Genomic DNA, 21,298 nt, shown 5'->3' with positions numbered 1-21,298 from the left:
TCAATTTAAATGACTTTTTTAGGAGCAAGAGATGGAACTGAGAAAGCAGGCGTTTGACGAAGAAAGGAGAAGAAGGGAGGAACTGGAGAAAAAGCTACAGGAGGAGACGAGCAGGCGCCAAAAACTCATTGACCGGGAGGTGAAACTGCGAGAGAAACAGAGGGCACAGGTGGGAAAGAAAAACAGGACAGAAACATAAAAGATTTGAGTTCATGCATACGTTTCCCTCTTTCTGCATGGTTTCAATTATGTTCATGCTTATCGTTTAAAATGAGCTTCATCCATCAGCTTTTGTTCTTTTGCCAGCACCATCAGCTTCTGGCAGCAGAAGAAAGACTCTTCCATTAGTTTATCTTTACATGTCAAATACATCTGCATGATTTGTAAAGTTCATTTTTTTTTGTAGTAAAGTAATATGAACATAAAGGAATATCATGACTCTGTTCCCTCTAGTCCCGGCCGCTAACACGGTACCTGCCGGTGAGAAAGGATGACTTTGACCTGCGGGCTCACATTGAGTCGGCGGGCCACAGCACAGACACGTGCTTCCACTTGTCCATCTCAGAAAAAACCTGTCGAGGCTACTTGGTCAAAATGGGAGGCAAAATCAAAACATGGAAGAAACGCTGGTTTGTCTTCGATCGCAATCGACGCACACTCTCTTACTATGCAGGTAGGGCAGAACATAGACTGAACATGGAACAGCACATTCCTGTTTATTTATTTATCCTATTTCTTGTGTAAATGTTACATCTACTGTGATATTGTCTGTAGACAAGCACGAAGCCAAGCTGAAAGGAGTCATTTACTTCCAAGCTATCGAGGAGGTGTATTACGATCATTTGAAGAATGCACATAAGGTAAGTGTCCATATGTGGTTGCTGCATATCACACACATATACATCTTCTTTTGATTTATATGTGTGTGATTTATTCTCATCTAATTTAATGTCCTTCTTCTCATTCTTCCTACTTTTCCTTCTTTTTTTTCATCATCTCTTCCCTCTCCTTGTGTCCCTCAGAGCCCAAACCCCTCACTGACCTTCAGTGTAAAGACTCACGACAGAGTCTACTACATGGTTGCTCCATCCCCTGAGGCCATGAGGATCTGGATGGATGTGATCGTCACCGGTGCTGAGGGATACACCCAGTTCATGGTGTAGTGAAGGAGCTACAGCAGCAGGATATCCAGCATGTCATGGCCATGGCTGTTAGTGGCTTTAGAGATGCTTCCTATTCCTTTTTTGTCCTCTGACTCTTCGTGATATATATTGTTACTTTCCATACTAAAGAATAAACACAGTTTCTGTTGTGTTGAAACAGCACCTAGATATTTTTGTATAATGCTACCTGCATCATTTGCAGGAAGGGCAAGCTTTATAATCGTGTGTGGGGATTTAATGAAATTGTGACCAGATACAAGACAATTCTAACATTTTCAGACACTCTCAACCCAAATTAAGTAATGACATTCTGGAGGTCTGAAATGTGCCATTGTGCAGCACAGTGCCTAGCAGTGGGCTGTGTGTGACCTGAAAACTGTCACGGAAGAACTTGTAGTCTTCTTTTGTTCAGTGTTAGATTGTTTGAAGTATGATGCCATCACTGTAGGACCATTTAATTTGTATGTAATAAATCATTCATGGGGATATAGTAGAAGTGGTTGAAAACAAAAACACATTTGCTCAAATGCTCATGATCTTGATTTAGGTTTATGAATCATTATTGTGGCATTCTCAGGTCTTGATTGTGTGCGTACATGTGCATGCAGGAATCATATGATCACGTGTGAATTTATATTGTACACGTATGTGTGGAAGAAGTGCCTGTTTTGTGTGTGTACTCTCTATACACATCCATTTATTGTGAGCTTCTATTGTAGCTCCAAGGTGCTATTTATCTAAGGTGAATGACTAATATTCCAAGCCACACCCTTTGTAGAAAAGATTTGAATTGTCGTATGATTATCTACTCAGTGTAGGAATTATCGGTCATTTGTAAAACGGATTATTGTGCTGTGTCATCACCAGAGGCTGAGACACATTGACAACATTAGTGTCAAGTGACTTCTATTACATTATAAGGAGACAAATAAGGACTTAATGGCGCAACAAATTGTGATATGTGTACATTTTGTTTCAGCTCGATCTGTTGACTCCTGTTTGTGCCTTTTATTATATTTGACAATACTTATTATCTATATTTTAAGGGCTATATGTAACTTTATGCTAATTGCCAAACTGACTGTGGAGATAAACGTGGGCCTGAGGAAAACGACTATGGTACATGTATACACTTAAAAGGCCTTTAGTAATCAAAACGGACTGATTATGTGCTGCTTTGGTCCACTAGCTTTCATTGCATTTCATTTATTACCACTAGAGTTTATATGTACATGTTTTCCATCAGCTAAAGGAGCTGTTACAGTAAAGCGTCCATTAAAAAAACAAAACAAAACAAAAAAGAAACAATTCTAAGTTGATCCTGTTGTATTTATGACAATACCAATGCATGTATCTTTTGTATTTCCTTATAATTAAAATACATATATTTTCCTTTTTATGTTGTGTAAGACGTTGGTTTGTTTATCAGTGCTGTGTGATGTTTTTCACTAGTTGGTATATGAATAATTTTGAAATTTATTTCCCCATAGTGATGATAAAATCAGAAGAACGAGCTGTTTTCTCTGTGGTCATACAGATGGAGATGCAGCGCCCCTGAGTGGCAGAAGTCGGTACTGTCAGGCTGTATTATCCTACATCTACTTACTGTTGTACTGAATGTAACAACATATTGTTACCACGTAACACAGACACGTTTTGAGATGTCACCATGGATGTGTGAGGGATGTTACGATTAACGGGAATGAATAATGAACGCTGTTAAAATAGGTTTGATTCCTCCTCGACTCGCATGATGACGTACAACCCATCGTGCTTTGCGGTTTTACTAAATTGAAAATGGGTCTGTCAATAAATAACATGAAGCACAGAGCAATGAACAAACTCGTGCTGATGAAGAGGAACACTTATTGCACAAACACAGTCGGACATGTGGTAGATTTATATGCGTTGACCACGAGCGCTGTTACCTGACACGCAACTGAGAAGGAAGGGGAGCGGGGGGTGGTGCGTTTGAGGAAGTCCCGAAAAAACGCGTGTTGGTCACAATACGACGATGTCAGTGATTGAAGACAGGAGGCAGCTTCACAGACAGGAAAGACGTCAGAAAAAGACGCTGCAAATGGGAAATGTCTTCTTTCTCACCGTCGCTCTTAACTAACCTTTTTTTTTTACTGATATACTTTGTTTTGCTAAATCTATTTGCTATGGTTTGTTTGGAAACCTCTCCATCATCAGGCTGTATCTTCTTATCCAGCTCTGCAAGTGCATGTGCTCTCAGTGCAGCAAGCAGAGCTCATCAGAACCAGCCCATCATGCTTAGCACTATAGCCACCATAACAGAAGCAATGAGCGATGAGCTGAGGGTTTCTTTAATTATTTCATGTTTTATTTCTGATTATAATGCTGGTTCTTCTCAGCGTTTCCTGGAAAATGGCAGTGAATGGGTCCTCAACACGGTCATGATATGAGGGATGTTCTCAGGTGACATCAGGAACCTCCTGTGCTGACCTTTACTTCTGAATCTTGGCTCAGTACAAAAGCTGCTCGTTACAAGCAGCCGAAACTCGAAATCGTGAAATCAGGAAGCAGCGTTTGTGAAGTCTGTGGCCTGTATAAAGCCAAACACAGGTTTGTTGACCCCCTGCTCCACACGCTGCTGTTTGGAGTGGGTTAGAAAACAAGTTAATGTTTTCCAGCAGCCATGAGGTTCATGACGAGGGCATTAGAGGAAAGATCAAAACTCATAATACAGTCACAATGAAGTCTGAACACATGGCCTGTTTTCAGTCGTGAATGCTCCGATTGGACGTGACAGACACCAACAACAGGCCAGAACCATATTATGCATATGTCAGTGACACCTACAAATCAGGTCACAATGATTTCTGCCTTTCCACACATCCATGCTGCAAATACACTGGCTCTGCTCATTCAGCTTATAGGAGGTGCTATGTATTATTTCACCCACGGGTCATTTCATCTCAAATGTCATCTGCCTTCTGGTCATTTGCACAGGGGGGGGGGTTGCTATGTGTGGGTGACATCTTTCAAAGAATGGTGGAGCATAACGTCGACGACGTTGGCATGAAATAGAGAGTTTACGCACAGATGTCACACGTTTTCACACACTCCATCTCCTCTGACTGTGTCCCCTTTCGTTGACCGTGTGGAGACTGAGCTGTGTCTACAGCCTCTGATGCTTTGTCACCAGTTCGCACACAGTACCCCCACTAACACAGTAGGTCCCCAGGGGACATTTCACTATAATGTGATCACATGAGTTTCATGTAAAGGTTTTAAAGGCTCAGTTCACAGGGATGGATTCCAAATGCTTCAGGGATTGATTGATATGAACATGTGGAGGCCGTGGCTGCAGTTTGTTTTACTGCCTATGTTGTCTGATTTACACTGGACCAGTTCAACAAACCTTTGCTATAAATAGATTCAGTGAGTGTTCCTGGGCAGACCACTGCTCGTGTGTGTGTGTGTGTGTGTGTGTGTCTTTAAGAAGTCAGCTGTAATTTGAGCCCTATAGGAGGCAGGGAGAGAGACTGAGAAAGCGAAAGAGAGAGAGAGAGAGAGAGTGAGGATTTCACAGAGCGGCCCCCCCCCCCCCCCCATTCACCCAGTCATATCTCTAATGGAGCGTCGAGCTGCGTGATCTGCGCCTCTGCAACGATGCCCTGTTCGCTTTGGACGGGATCCTCGGCAAACAGCGCACAGGCTCGGAGCTCCGACCCCGTCGCATCCCCCACGAGTTGCTAGCGGGCGTGTTGGAGCGGGGAGGGCGGGCTGTGGTGGATCAAAAATGACTCGACATGGCTGTTGCTGTGACTCGACGTGCGCGGCTCTGCGAGCGACCCTGGGAACCGTGAGCAGCTGAGAGGGAGCGAGAGACAGAGAGAGAGAGAGAGAGACACCTTGATGAGAGTCAGAAGGTAAGGGCCGTGCGACGCGCTGGGCTTGGCGTTATTCTCCGCCGCCGGGGCCAGCGGTGCGTGTGCTCGGGCGGGTGAACAGCAGCTGGCCCGGGGGCAGCGCGGCGTGCGTCGGCCTTGTGCGCGCAGCCGTGTGCTCTCGTGAAAACAGGAGCACATCGTTCACTTAGCGTGTTTTTGGTTCTAGCAGTGATGCGCATCCACATCGTCCCCCCCCCCACCCTCACGGCGACGTGGTTAAAGGAAAGTCCAGGCGTCCTACGCAGGCGCGTCCATCTCACGCCGGTCCATATAGGAGCGTGTGGAGATGAACGGGCTCGTCCCGATAAGTGGGGGTGAGAGAGCAGGAGGTGGCAACAGGGGGCAGTGGGAAGAAATGAAACAAAAAACAGTGCGATGGGCTGACAGTTTTCAACCAACAGCCTTCACAGTCATATACAGGAAGTGACAGGAACACACATCCTGTGAAATCTTATCAGAGCTCCTGCACTCACCTGTCTTCATCATGCTCCCATATGTGGTTTAACATCAGCATATAACTCCATGAATGTTCAGTGCATATGCAGGAGGCTGTAGGAGCTGACCAGACTGGATGTGAAATGACATAAGTTCCTTTGAAACATTAATGAATAACAAAAACGCACAGAGAGATGAAGGCCGAACGTTGTCTTTGTGCATCAGTTATTGGACTATCAGGGATCTACACAAGGACGCAGTTACCAAAGACCTGTGTCCCGCGACGAAATCAAATCTAGGGTGCGAAATGGGAACATAATCATGAAGGAACTACTGAGTTACTACTCAATATAACATATGCTAATGGTACTGAGTGAATGAGTGATGAATCATCACTTAGTGATTCATTTCTAAAGTATCTTCCAGTCTGCGCTCAGGTAACTTCCATTCATTATGAGTCTCTTTCTTATTTGTTCCTCGCTTTCTTCGTTACCACGTTCAATCTGACTAATGAAGTCGAAAGATGTGCAGTTAAGCCATCAAACGTCATCCTGCTGTAGATCTGACATCTCCATCCAACATCTCAATATAGGTTTTCATTGACCACGTTTGCAAAACATTAGAGTGAAGCAGGATCGAGTCAAACGGAAGAGTGGCTGTCTCATCTCAAAAGAGCCCGAGTGATGTTCCAGGAAGGAACGTTTGCATTTACGAGTATTAGGAAGAGACATCGCTTCCCAGGAAGGTTAGATGAGGCGGGCTCAAGCATTGAGTTCTCTACCCGAGTGGTTGAGACAATAACATCTGCTGCATCTACTGCACTTAAGTCATGGAATTAGTTTGGGGTTAATGCCCCCGAACACATTTTCTTCCAGCAGGTCAGTCAGGGTTCACGTTCACACTGAGTCCACTATCATGTCAATGTGTTTTTCAAAGCTAATTAGCTGTAGTGGATCCTTCTATGGGCCTTGACAGGAGGTTGAATTTGAATAAAGGCCAATAAAAAAAGGAAGTACATGTCTGTTACAGCTTAACAGTGGGAGAGTGACAGAGTGTAAACAGGTTGGTGTCTATTATCTCAGTTAGGCTGGTTTGTGTTTCCTCTACTGACACAACCACAGGCTCCTGTTGAGCTTTCAGTCCATTCTTTTTTCAGCCGTTCAGAGCATTTGCAAACTGACGTGTTATTATGTGAGGTTCAAAATGAATAAACGGCACACACGTAACCAAACAAGTGCATCTGTAAAAAGCATGTTTTCCCAAGCGATGGTAGCTCATGGTAAACCCGTACGACTCTATGATGCTTTAGCTGTTTCAGCCCCTGCAGCGATTTCCCAATTTCTCCTTAGACATGCGGATATCTACTCTGTCTAAATCACTGTGTGGTCTCTTCAAGTGGCCCTGTAGTAAGTCTTTCAGAGTCTTTCTACCTTGTACCATGTTATCTAGAGGTATTGGTGCTTAATGCCAACCACTGCATTACAGACTCGTCTGAATGAAAGAAATCTTTGGAATTGGCCTTTCAGTTCTCTAGGGCCTTTTTCTTGGCTACAGTGTTTCAGGTAGGCACACTGTTTGTCCCCAAGCAGTTCTTTGCCATAGCACAGGCACAAAGGCAGGTTTAAAACCATCAAGGTCGGAGCTCCAGAGACTGAGATATGTGCTTTATTCGCGTGTGCCGAGAGACTCTCTCTGTACTCTGTTGTATTGCTTTGGACGTGTAAATATGTTTATTTCATTAGGAGATGTAGACTTTGACTGTTCCAACTACTGGTGATGGGCATACAAGTCCACATGCAAATAGCTCATAAAAACAGTTCATTGGTCTGGACAGTGGCTGCAGTGAACCTCTGGCACTGACATAGATTTTCTGGCAACAAGCCAGAGTTCATGTAGCGTTGCTAATTTTGGATCTTTGTTGTATTAGTGTACACACTTTTGATCCAAATGTAGAAATGATGAATACAATTTTGGGACTAACAGCCTTTATTTGTACAGTTATACAGTTCTAATACATATTTGTGCTACATTCACACCATATTCCAGTCAAATTCCAAAACAGGTCTGAACAGGATCCATGTGGTGGAGTCTGGACAGCCAGGATGCTCCTAAATAAGAAAAGACAGTTTTAATATTAGCCTTTAGTACAGGTATGTAATTTATTAACTTAAAGTTGATATTTTGCCCAGTAACTTACCTCATGAGTGTAGAAAGAGCACATGTGAATTAGATAGTACCTCTAGCTACGTTTCCTCAGTGTTCTGTGTTTTCTTAGTAGTGCTTATGACAGGTCAAGGTGCACAGTCTGATCACCACCTTGAATGTGTCACCAGTTACTGACCGATCCCTGTACCAGGGAGATGATGTGATGTGAGACTGTTCAAAGTGCAGAAATTGTCTGTCCGTCTCTTTCGTCAAGGTTATTCAAATAGCTCAGCTAAGGGTTGGACATTGTTACTTCTCAGGGAGGGAATTCTATTGATTTTAATAATCTGCTGATTTCCCCTTTAACGTCACCAGAGGTTTTTCTCAACATCTATTAAAGGTATTGGCACAAACTTTGGATCAGGATTTCATGATTCTGTTAGGCCTCATGCAAGAACATTTTCGTATTTCGTCTCAAATTAATCATTTAACTGCACAAACTGGAGTTTTGTGGTTCGTGTTGAGCACCAGTTAGTGAAGTTTATCAGTGTAAAGTGCTCTGAATCTATCAGCTTGGCAAAACATTTAGTGTTTCCACTGCAGACTTCTGAGCTTAAGAAAATGAAGCTCTTGTCTGCTCTTGTCAAATATTCAGAGATGATTTAAGCAATAATGCCACATTAATATAAATATAATGTAACATTCATCATTTTTATTTTGTGCAAAGTAATTTTAATTTTCTTACAATGTTACATAATAACAATTGTTGTCAGTAATATAAATATTCTTTGATAATTCTCTATTATCTGTGTGTTCAAGATGCTCTTTCTAATATTATCATTGTAACAGTGGATGTTATTAATTTTAGTGAAACTTTGGGTTTGTGACCATTAGAAGGTCTGTATTTACAGTACTAATATCGTATAACTCTGTAAACTTGGTATGATAATCACACGTCACTACTCTGTGGCTTTTGTTTACTATGGAAACATGCTTGTTTTTCTTTCTTGAAAAGGTACAAAATGTCTGCTGAAGCCATGATAACTGGTTTCAGCATGCCTGTCAGATAGCATGTGTTTGCTGTTCTTTCTGAAGAGCTACACTTCATCCGTGTAGTAGACCCTGGAAGTTCCCACTTCAGTCAAAACTTCTTCAGACAGCCAGGTTTTAGTAAAGCAGATATAGCAGAGCTGATGAAGTAGTTGTCAAATATCTTAAATAACCAGTCCTTCCTCACACCAGTAAGATTTAACATGCTTTTTTGTTGTTTGTTTGTTTTAAAGTCAGTGGCAGCTTGCCTACGAGAGCTAAGTAAAAATGAACTGCAACCTCATTGGCAGGTGTGATGTCACTGACTCACTGGGGTTGTTTCCAAGGTTCAACAAACACCGACTTTACCAGCCACAGTGGTTTGTCCAGAAGTCACTAACTAACTGAGTAAAAGTAGCTAAGTTAGGCACTCATTAGATAGACTAGTTAACATAGACACAGACTAGATAAGGCTCCACGCTCTCCAACCCAGTTAAGTTAACAGAGGGAAAGTTAATTTGCCAATAAAACCCCCACAGCCAGCCTCCACTGGGCAGACTTCAGGTTTCTAATTATGCCCCTCTGCCTCTGCTGCCTACTCTAAACCTATTCTACTGTGGCCTCCCATGGTAGATACTATCACCCTCACAAAATGTTCCATGTCCCCCCTGCTGAGCCTTTTGGTGCTGCATTCATTTCCAACCTTGCACATTATTATCATTAGCATTTAAAGCGACAAGCACCAAAACCTCTCGTTCGGAGAGACAGTGTTGGAAGAAGGGTGCATATCACAGAACCAGGGCACTGGTTTAACTTGCTAAAAAGAGGTATCACATGGGACCTTTTTATCTTCTCTGTTTGACTGGTTGTACAGTATCAGCCAATTTCTAATAGACGTGCGAAGCTTTCTCTCAAACGTCTCTGTATTTGAAACGAGCAGAGCATGCTTGACTGTGCCGTTTTCTTTCTAACCTGTACCCTCTTTCTCTCCGTCCTACCACAGTGAGGTTGGGTGGCCATGGACCCATTCAGCCAGCTTATTCTTGCCATCTCAGTGACCAGTTTCCTCACCTTCCAGTGGCTTTTCCACAAAGTCAGCCCCTGGATTTCCAAAAGGATCAGCCCCGGCTTTCTTGGCCTCAGTGACAAGCAGAAGGTGGAATGGAACTCAAGGTGACCTGACATAAACTTAAGATCATGACACATCTTAATGTGTACATGCTGTGTGCAACAGAGATGGTAACATTGCTCTAAATTCAGATGTTGGCCAGAGTAAGAGGGTTTCAGCTGTGGCTAAACATAAGCACTGACAGTCAACCTACATATTTTCTGTGATACTAGTATCTGACTCACTGTGTATCTTGCAGCGTTTGCTCTACATGCCACTTCAAGGTCTCTGACAGCATTGCGGAAGCTCTAGTTCATGTTCTTTCAGCCATGCATTTTGCAAAATAACATTTAATAAGATCTTAAGAAACAAAAACAAATCCCATATACTTCTGTGCTTTGTAGAGTATGGTGATCAAATAACAACCAAATGTCACCTGTGCTCATAATGCTTTTGTAGCTGCCTGGTTGGCCATGGATCTCACATTGCTGATGCTGTAGATTGAAGGACAGTGGATATTCAGGCTGGAAGAATATTCAGTGGACTCCAGCCTGGCCCAACATGCACGCATTTTAATTTGCTCTTTTACCCAGCTTATTACTAATGAGAGTACTTGTAAAACTAAAATGGCCATATGGTTTATGGGCAAATGACCATTAATGATTATCAGGGCCAGATACAGACTAGATAGGTCCATGATTGCACAGATTGAATTCTTGAAAAGTCTCAGAGTCTGTGTGGCTGTCATTCTGTCTTAGTGAGTGATTGCTGAGAACTGTTAAGAGTGTCTCACTGTGCCGCTCTGCCCGACCCTTCAGCAGTGTTTAATTTCTCAGTCTAATTGGTCTGAATCTGTGTGGAGCCCTGACAGGCGATACGTTGATTCACTGTGAGTACTAAAATGTCAGTGCTCTAAAATCCCAGCGCAGCTCCAAAGCACTTTCAATAATATGGACTATTTCTTTGGCATGCTTTTTGAACAAAGCATTTCTGACATGTGTCAGTACTTGCCTCTGTCACATGGGCACCGATCATCACGACTGTATGTGTTTTGGTTTCCTTTTCAGGACGGTGTCAACATTTCATGCACTTTTGGTGGGAATCTTCTGTCTCTGCATATTGTTCTTTGATGATGCCGTAAATGAAGACCCAGTCTGGTGAGTGCTGAACATTTACTTTCAATTCTTTCAGTTTATACAGTACGTCAGCTTTTATGCAGCATGTGAAGCCCTGGCCTTGTGTTCAGCTGGGAATTCAGTGGTTTGCATGTGGCTCCTAGTAAGAGGGATTCTTGGTTTAGGAAGAGCAAAATGTAAGAAATAGATTAGATATTGGGTTTGGCAGCTTTAGGCTAAGCTATAAAAAAATTCAAGTTGGGTAGTTGACTACAGGAAAGGCTTGGTCTCTTCTCTTCATCTGTAAAATCTTCTTAGTTAGAAGTCACTGGTGTCATTTAACACCAGTGGTTTGTGTGCATGCCATAAAACCTCAACATCCCCTGTTAAAGTCTGCTGGGGAACCTTGTTGCACGTCCTCTCTGTCTTTCCCTCCATGTTTCCTGTCTGTCTTCTTCTATCAAATAAAGGGTCAAAATACCATCTAAGATTATCTAGAATGTCGCTGTCATTTTTGACATTTTTGACTGATTAACTTGCTTTTTCTGACTTGCCTGAAGTGATTGTTCATGCTTTTTTATTTCATCTCTGTCTAAATGTAACTCCCTTTTCACACATTGAAGCTAAACACTTTTGGATCATTTACAAGTGACCTGGAATGATTTCTGGCTCCCTATTGAATTCATTAATTCAATTCTTGAATTCAATTCAAGATTTTTGTTATTACCTTTAGAGCCTTGCATGGTCAGGTACCTGTCTACACTGAGATTTACTGCAACCTTTTCTGATCTTGAAAGGTGCTGTAGAAGTACACCTTCTCTTATCTAATAACTAATAACTAATTATTTTCAGGCCTGGTGTACTAATGTCTGTTTGTGGTGGTTTTACATCTCTTTGTGGTTGTAAAGTTTATTATTGAGGTCCTGTCTACATCCATTCCCTTTTTGATGTCATCACATGAGCCTTTTGTAACAGCTGCTTTGAATTTATTTTAATCATAAAACCAGGTCACACCAAATATGTTTTTCTTCAACAGGGGAGATCCTACACTGGTGAAGACTAATGTTGCCATCACAACAGGCTACCTCATATCTGGTGAGTGAAATGTACAATTTACACAGGCAAAGTGTGTGAAAATTAGACCAAAAGAACATGGACATACTATATTGTGCATTGGTAATAAGATGTGATACATCAGTAATAAAACAGACTCATAAGTATTTAAATTTTCATGTATTTTAAAGTGATTTGTGTGTATTTGAATTGATATGCTTTCACTATTGATGTGTGATCTTCCTTTTCCCTGTACTTCTGTTTTCCAGATCTGCTGCTAATATTTTACTATTGGAAGGCGATAGGCGACAAGTTTTTTGTAGTTCACCATCTGGCAGCGTTGTATGCTTACTACTATGTACTGGTGAGTGCCCTATTGTCCAATAGCAGAACGTGCAGGCAAGATGGGAAGGAGACAACCGAGGGTGAACAGCGCTGGCCTCTCAAGCTCGATGCTTGAACTAATGTAGCTAACATTCAATAGTGGCCAATGACTGTCCCCATGCAGCTATACAGCTAACATGTAGGTTAGTTAAATTTACACAAGGCAAGGTCACCAGTGGCAGTAGCTGTGCAAGTTGTGTACCCAAAACTGCACAAACCCATCAGATAAGGAAACCTTGTGAATGGTGAAAATCCAACTCTTTGTGTGTTCTAGCCAGAGTCAGAAAGAAGTGTTATTGGTTGTTTCTTCTGTGGTTGTGCTTTTTCGTTCGCCTGGAAGTTACTGATTTAAAAAGTTTACACAGTTTGGATGGATTCGTAACGATGTGCAACAATTTAAAACCGGCACTTTGAGAATGATAGCAGCAGTTAGTGAGTAGTAAGTTAATAAGTTTCACTGTAGGTTGGTTTGACTCGGGTTTAGAAATTGTTAGAAATTCACTGCGAAAGCCTTTTTTAACTAAGGGTCGTGATGGTTGACCCACATAATTCATCAAATCAGTCATACTCATATCATTTTTATGAAGTCAGCTGTCTGAAGTACTAATTAGTGACTCATTGGTTGTTCCTGCTCTGCTGTTATATGATTAGCTCTTATCCAGATATTAAAGTCTACTCTTTATTTATAGGCAGTGCTGTTCACCCTTGGTTCAATCTGAAACCCTCTAGGTCGCCAGGTTCATAATTATCATAGAAATAAATAACTATGGTATTTTTTGCATGGAATGCTCAGTGATGGTACTGGCTGATGACTCCCCTCCCCCCCCTCACCTTGCCCTTACAATTCCTGTGCTTTCTGTTTGTTTTACTGCCCCCCTTTAATGTTGTGTGAATCTGATGGAAACTGAACTTTTCTGAGCTTAGTGCAGCTCAATCCTCAACTGTAACAAGTGTGCATGCTAGCAGTTTTAAGGCGTTCTACACAGGCAGCGTTCCTTTCTTGTTACTGTGCATGCCAACAACAAAAGTACTTAACTTTTATTACTTACCTGTCTACCAACAGTACTTTCCGCTTGTGTGTTTTTGTGCCAGAGCTTAGTTCTGCCTTCTGTTTCTCTTCCTTACATTCCTCTTGACACTCCCTGATGGGGGAATACTGAAAGAACCACTCAAATACTGCCATCCGCATGATCTCAAAGTGCATCACCAAACACCTAGGCCATTTTTCTAAAACCATGTTGAATGTTGAATGAGAGAAGTACACTTTTTTGGAATTTGTATTTTGGAACAGTTATAAAATGACTGTTTTTAATTCTTTAAAACGTAAATCCTTTCTTTTATACCCATCTTATACTCATTTTTTTTAGTTATGTTATTTAATTAAGAAATTCCATTTAATTCACTCGTCTACAATTAATGTTTTGTGTTATGTTGTGCAAAAAGGCATAGTGTGTATTGCCCTTCCTCTGAGTCCCTATATTTAAATTAGTCTTATTATTTATTATTATTTATTATATATATTTCTTTTTTTACATAGCTTAGTGACCAAATTACTGATAAAATCAGGTCAAATGTATGTCTCCCCTTTATTGAAATGGCTGGATTTACAGATTTTTGATGTGACACACATCATTTTTGCATCTTTAATAAGATTACAATGTCACGTTGATGAAATAAAATAAAAAATTACAGCCAGATTGTAAATCCAGTCTTTCATATGAAAAAAAACAGGAAGCACCATTATTTAAAATGATTAGGTAAATGAAATGAAGCCATACTGGCCATACTGTCACTGGACACTCATGACTGTTATGTGGGATAATAAAACAAATGCTTCTCTTCAGTCCAAAAAAATAAAAAAATACAAAACAAAAAACATTCAAAGCCACATCACTTTAGTCATGTTACATTTGCAGTAAAACCCACAGTAACACTGGCCAGCCTTGATGTTTTTTTATTTATTTATTTAGTTTTGTACTCAGATTTGTCATATGTTGTCAAAGTCTTATTAGATAATATGTTAAGTGTATTTATGTGGAAGTGTTCATGTCACATAAAGAACAATTCTACCTCCTCTGTACAAATATTAAACCCAAAGGCACACAGCCAACTTAAGTCCTAGTCAACTTTACCCCAGAATGGGAAAGTTGGACTTTAAAATAAAGTGTATCAGGTCAATTATGTTTTGATTATTGATTAGTCAGTTGCTATGTCTTGTTCAAACCAACTTTTAAGTCTTTATTATTATTATTATTATTATTATTATAAGGCAGCATAATGTGTCTTTTTGTGTGTATTAACAGTGTTAAGTATAGATTAATCAAATTGTGGTAACACAATGTAATAACCAGAGTGAAAATAGTACACGCATGCTTTATTTTGTAGTGTTGTAAATGTTGCTTCTTATGTCCTTTCAATTGTGGTGGCATTTATTTCTTCTGATATATCTGTCTGTCTGTCTGTCTGTCTGTCTGTGTTCTCCGCTGACTTTAACATAAATAGCCCCTCCTTAAACCCTACATGCAAAAACGACCAACGTCATGTTGGGTTATGTCATCCCCGTACATGCAAAAACTACCAAAAAGGAGTGTGTGTCATTTAGAAGACCAGAATGGGTTTTGATCTAGATGGAGACTACTTCATTCCTGTCTTGTCTGCTGTTATTGCTGTTGTGTTGCACTGAGCAGATATGATGCCCAGTCACAGTATGGACTTACCAGTTCCTAGAGGTACTAGCATGCTCATGCTAGGTAAAAAAGTTCACATCATGTGGTGCAAAAACAGATGTACCCTGTTTGTATTTCATAAAAAGTATGTTTTAATTACCAGCTTTTGTTTCAGCTCTACGGTAAGTCTTCTTTCATGTAATGTTATTGTCAGGCCACTAGCCAAATAACCCTGAATTACTTTGTGAGTGTTTTAGTGAAATTGAATACCGGGATTGTTATCTTAATTTTGAGTTTAACTCGTTCTGAATTTCTAGTATAGTCAATTTGAAACAAATTCGATTTCAGAACTGACTCAAACAAAAATTCAAATTAAGATAAAAATCACACCTCTCAATCTTACTAATCCATTTCTGTTCAAGTATGCTACATTATTGAAACTTAGTTGGCCTAATTTCAACACCATCATTTTAGCCTGAGTGGGTGATGTTTAAAAGTTGAAGTGATTTTGGCAAAGTAGGCCATGTCACCAGTGTTTAAGATCAGGTATCCTGAAAGCATTTTGGTTGTAAGATCATCTTAATGCTATTTAACATCAACACAAAACTGGGATGATTGTGTGAAGAGGAATGAGAATAAAGCCATGTAAGCTGAAGTTATAGTAGGATTAGACACTAGTCTGTCAAAATCAAAGCTACTCTCTGATCTGATATTATCACAAATATAGTTTCATTGGTTGTAGCATCCAGGACTCATAGTTCAGCTTTGAGCTCTGGTACAAGGTAGGTAAAAGGTGTGGAAGATGATCTCATAAGATAGCAGAATCAGGCCCTGATCTTCTAAACAATGTCTGTATCACTTTTTACTGCATGGCTTTTGATTGCTCCTGCAACTAGTGGCTGGCCCAGTGTATGTATATATGGTTGTACAGTATATGTATCAAAGTCTGTGCTGTGTTTATATTTGCTGAAATGAATTACTGTGCCATATGGTCTTGTTTTGTTGTCTTCCTGCTTTTACCGTATCCTTCCAGGGCCAAGGAATGTTGCCTTATTTTGCTAACTTCCGACTGCTCGCTGAGTTTTCTACACCATGCGTAAACCAGCGGTACGTATCTGCTTACTAATATCCTGTGCTTTGGGTCTTTAGATTCAGGGTTGTAGCTCAGTTTGCAACTTTTCTTTTTAAAAGTCTTTATCTGGTTAAGGCTGAAGTCATATCTAACCTAGTTACGCAGTCATGCAGGTGTATAAAGTTACTCATGATTCTCTTTTTCATCCCTATGCCTTGTGTTTCAGCTGGTTCTTTGAGGTACTAGGTTATCCCAAGTCCTCCCGGCCCAACATGGCAAATGGGGTTGCCATGGCAGTGGTTTTTTTCATGGTCCGTATCGCTGTCATGCCAGTCTACTACAGTCGTATGTATGCGGTCTATGGCACTGAGGCCTTCTATCTGGTGCCCTGGGGTGGCCGTGTAGCCTGGATCTGCTCCAGTATCTGCTTGGACATCATGAACATTATGTGGATGCATAAGATTGCCCGCGGCTGTTACAAAGTGCTGCGTTCTGCACACTGGAGCAAAGCCAGCACACCTCAGGAGAATGGGAAGACGGATTAAAGGAAATCAGGGTGTCAGTAGTGAGAAACACCACAATAGAGACAGAAAGATGTCGCTCTCTGTGCATTGACAAGCAGCAATTTGGACAAATGGGACTTGGGACTTTACAGGACCGAATGTAATGAGGAAAACCATTTTATTTTTTGGAAAATGGGCACACTCACTGAGATGCACCGATGGACCATTTAACAGGCCATCCCTAAGCCATGAAATGACCTCTTAGCAATACTCTCGTTTGCATGGCCAATTATTTTTCTTTTGAACAATTTACCACTGCACAAAAGAGGTCATCCTGGGATGGTGGACTGTTAGTCCAACCACAAGCTGTCAAACGTTTACTGTTATTTACACACTTACTGCTTAACAAAATACGTTCAGATGTTTCTTTTTGTATTACTGCTGCTGCCTGAGTCCCAGAATAAAAACAACATGTTGATAAAGCAGAGATTGGAGGGAACCTCGAAAGTATATATTGATTCCACGACAATGGCCAGTGCCAGATGTCTGATGAGGGAAACAGGTTAAGCATTCTTTTCCCCTACTTTTTGAATCTCTAGCTCTCTTTTTTTCTTTTTTTTTTTTAAATTTGCAGGGAATTGATTGAGACAGAATTGAATTAAACCAGCTCATCACTTACCCATTGTGAGTGAGTAAAGAGTTTTGTTTAAAAACATTGGAACAACATGAGTTTTCAATGCATTTGCTTTTCTATGGTTAATTTAAACGATGTAGGGTTGTAAGGGCAACAGTATGTGCTGTATGTAGTCGGTTTCTTTTGTCTTGCTGGTGCCAAGGCAAATTAGTTTTAAAAGACGAAACTGTTTTTAATGAAAAAGAGACAGATGTATAGTACCTTAAAATGCTAAAAGGGAATCTGAATGTCAATGCTGGGTTTGTACACTGACATTAGGAACATTACATTTCTTTAAAGAAATCTTCAAGCAACAGTTAAGATGTGATATATAGATTTAAAGTGCATACAGAACCGAATAGAAGTTTGAAAGATATGTTGTTCACACTTTTCCTTGGGAGTCAGCATTGTATTTATTCACATTTATTTCACATCTCACAATGCATGTTAAGGGATAAGCCTGACCTTGAGAGCTCTTTTGGAATCAGTGTAGTAGGCAAACCTAAAAATAAAGCTAAACACACAGTACAACATGGAGATGTTAGCTAACACTTTTTTCCATCATCACATGTTGACCTAAAGTTTGTGTATGTTACACTCAATAAAACAACAGCTAACACTTACATAAATTAAGTAACTTGAACTTAACTCAGTTGAGTTAAAGCAACTTAAAAATATTCTAGTTGATCTAACTATTAAGTTGGCTAAATATAACTTAATTGAGTTCAATTTACTAAACTCAGTTAAGTGCCACCTGTTGTTTTTTGAGTGTAATATTAATGTTTGATATTTATGACATATTTTTAGGCACAAACTGCTTTTACCCCGCTGCTATGATTGTTTTCCGTAAAGGAATGAGGGATTTTAGCCAAGTAAATTAAATTAAATTAAATTAAATACATTATTTTCATTTACTTTCAGCAGATTTAAATTTTATGTAAAATCAAAGACAATAATCAGTGTTTTGTATTGTAAAAGTTCTGTTTTTGTCAAAAAATATTTTGTAATTGTTGATGAACATTGTGATAAAAATAGCTTCTGGCTCATGTTATATATGATTTTCAATCAGCTGTTAAACATAATGTGCACATCCATATTTATTCATCAAATGGGTACAGAGGTTGTGCTTTTTAGTGGATATCAATATACAGAAAGGTTGTGAGGATTGACATGTTGTAATTGTTTTAAAAAGTATTTTCTTCTGTTAAGTAAGCCGTTACATATTAATCATCACACACAGCACTGAACACAGGAACAATTCAGTTAAAAGGTTTTTATGTCAAATGTATCACATGTTCAAATTAAAAGATACAATTCATCGATGATTTACGAACATGTACTTGAATTTTCATTGTAGGTTTATCTGAATATGAGCTGTACATCAAATGTTTTGTGAAACAGGGATTGCTAGTTTTTAAAGTATGCCTTGCTATGTTCAGCATTTGATTTTGTTGCCTTTTTAAAACAACTTATGATTGCACAGTGGATATTGTGTTTCACTCCTCACAGCGCTGAAAAATGTTTCGTTTTTCAGTGATTTACTTGTGTGACTTTCATGTCTGATGCCAGCCTTTGTCATAGATCAGTTTCAGTGAAGCTTTTTCAGGCTGGATGTTTTAGTGGTTTGTAGTTGTTGTTTTTTTTTTTTTGTTTGTTTGTTTTACTTTCCTTTTTAAATATAACATTTTTTTTGTATATGTGCCAGTGCTTAAGCCACTACCACTCCATCATGTAGACTTCCAGTGTCATCATAGGATAAACCAGTTTTTTTTTTTCCTTCCACGAACATTTTCGCACAGTAGTGCCAACTTGCAACCATGGTTCGATGGATCAGATTGGTTCTCTGCACACTGCATGTTGTGGCTAGTCACAGTGGTAACAAAGAGTAGTTAGTTTAGTTTGCCATGGTAAAACCTTTGGTTGTGTCATTGAGTGTTTGGAATAGGATGGACTTCACCAGAATTCATTGAAACATGTGAGCGTGTCAGGACACGTCTGGCATCAGAGTGGTTCTGTATACAAGGTCGCACATGGTCAATACCGTCTTCATGCACCCTTTATAACTGCATGTGGTATTGCATGGAGATTGTACTTTAAACAAAACGGCATATACATTTGACAAATGTAGACAAATTTTCTTTTCTTTTTCTTAGTACATGTACATAATGTTTACTTAACGTTATTCTTGTACTGTGCCGCATAATGTAATCCACAGATGACGATCATACTGGTGTGACGAGAACATCACTAAGCAGATATTTGGTATAATATCCAGCACAGAAATAATCAGTAAGAGAATACTTGAATACTAATCAGCACAGTTTATAACAACCTGGGCAGTGCAAATAAACATTAGTCATTTGAGCATTTTGCATTGTATGCATACCATTGTCTTTAATTTATTAATCTAAGAGAACTAGACCTAAAATGAAGCAGACTAGCCACGCTAATAGATAGCATGGTGCTGCCGTCAGCTAGTTAAACTAATATTGGTATTTCTGTTCTGAATGTTGTATGGAGGAGAGATGTGAGTAGGTGAAGTATTTAGTGACATACTATGAATGTACAGTAGAAGAGAAAATATTTGGTGGGATTGCTGGGCAAATTTAAATTTACATTTTCATTTGTTCTTTACAATAAATACCAAATTAACTGATGTGATGTGTATCATTCAAACATGTTTTAGCACATTTGAGTACAGATTTAAAGAAGTGCTAAAAATGGATGTCATCATGCTGCCAAGGATACGATTAACATCATTATTGCAGGGTGAAAATGTTTACCCAACAGCCTAAATTGTCTTTATTTGGAGACATTGTTAACATTGATTTTACTGGTGTGAAACCATCTGCTGTGAAAATAGGACAGAAACAGTTTCATGTCAATAAATATTTCTAATATACTGTATTTGTTCTATCAGAAAATAACTACTCTGTGACCTAGTACCTTTTTTAAAATTTTTGAATCCCATAATCACTCAAGTAAAGAGCAAACCCTTGTCTGACTTAATGCAGTTTGCATCCCCTTGCATTCCTAAAGTTTTTAAGTGATACTACACAAATAACCAGTTTTATTTCATTTAATAAATAAATTATCAATAAAATGTGAATCACCCATGCAATGCCTTACATGAGCCATCAAGGGGCAGTGTTGTCCTGTGTTTACATTCCCTTTGACCTCTTGTGATATAAATTAAACAATCAATCAATCCATAGCTTTAGTGGAGGAATGGAGACTGATTAGCTTTAGCCTTAACACTTTGGATGGAGAAAGTGTGTTAAACTCAGCAACAATTGTAACCGGATACAGCTGCAGTTCATTTAGAGGCAGGCTGTTACTTGGAAACTGTTGACTATACTATTTTAACATCAGAGTGGTGACTTCACATGGTAAGAGACTAAAATAATGTCTGAAAAGAAATCTTCTTTGACCTACAGTACAGAATGAAATGTCAAGGCTCTTTTATATTCCTGTTGACAGTCCCCTCATACAAAGTACAAATCTGAGTACTTGTACTTTCTAAATTTTAATTGTACTCTATAGGACCATTTATATTCCATTACATTTATAAACAGTGATTTTGAAAAAAACAAACAAACTGAGACACAATGTTGAACAAACTGCTGCTGCTGTGTTTCCCAAGTCTCATTGCAAGTACAGCCTTCGACATAAGAGCATCTCTTGTTCTGAAACAAACTGTTGGTGCCATGGATGGAAGTAATGTTTGTTTTTTCTTGGTAACTGGTGGAGATATGGCTTCGTCAGCACTTTGCAATAGTAGCAGACCCTTTAACAGTATCTAAACACCATTCGATCGAACTTGAATGTCTAAAAAACCACTATGACGGCTGCAGCATAGAGCAGGTTATACAGTGTATATAGAAAGATCACTTTTCCCATTAGTTTGCAGATAACACGTGTTAGTGATTTCAGCACACACAGCTCACGTCAGCATTTGTCTAATCTGAGAAACAAACGGACCAATGTCATAAAAAGAATAAGACGCAGTATGTTCATTCTCTGGTGAAATGT

General features: G+C 39.6%; 2 protein-coding genes across 5 annotated transcripts in view; both read left to right on the top strand.

Annotated features, from left to right (window-relative positions):
• phldb2b (pleckstrin homology-like domain, family B, member 2b) overlaps positions 1–2,562 on the top strand; it is a 35,774-nt gene extending 33,212 nt beyond the window's left edge. For all 4 annotated transcript variants that reach the window (XM_026361964.1, XM_026361963.1, XM_026361966.1 and 1 more), the window contains 4 exons: positions 23–169; positions 454–673; positions 775–860; positions 1,023–2,562. In XM_026361964.1, coding sequence (XP_026217749.1) covers positions 23–169; positions 454–673; positions 775–860; positions 1,023–1,163 — 594 coding nt within the window. In that variant the 3' untranslated portion in view covers positions 1,164–2,562. The remainder of the gene's footprint in view (positions 1–22; positions 170–453; positions 674–774; positions 861–1,022) is intronic.
• A 2,171-nt stretch (positions 2,563–4,733) lies between these two features.
• Positions 4,734–19,922, top strand: LOC113163226 (TLC domain-containing protein 4-B-like). The gene is made up of 7 exons (XM_026361657.1): positions 4,734–5,062; positions 9,696–9,865; positions 10,868–10,957; positions 11,952–12,010; positions 12,238–12,332; positions 16,052–16,125; positions 16,317–19,922. Exons 2-7 carry the CDS (start codon positions 9,711–9,713, stop codon positions 16,633–16,635), a joined length of 792 nt encoding a protein of 263 aa, XP_026217442.1. The 5' UTR covers positions 4,734–5,062; positions 9,696–9,710; the 3' UTR covers positions 16,636–19,922.
• Positions 19,923–21,298: the final 1,376 nt, after the last annotated feature.

The sequence above is a fragment of the Anabas testudineus genome, chromosome 2 (genome assembly GCF_900324465.2).
Source record: "Anabas testudineus chromosome 2, fAnaTes1.2, whole genome shotgun sequence".
NCBI lineage: Eukaryota > Metazoa > Chordata > Actinopteri > Anabantiformes > Anabantidae > Anabas > Anabas testudineus.
Note: the sequence above shows the minus strand (reverse complement) of the source record. Positions and strands in the feature narration are given on the sequence as shown.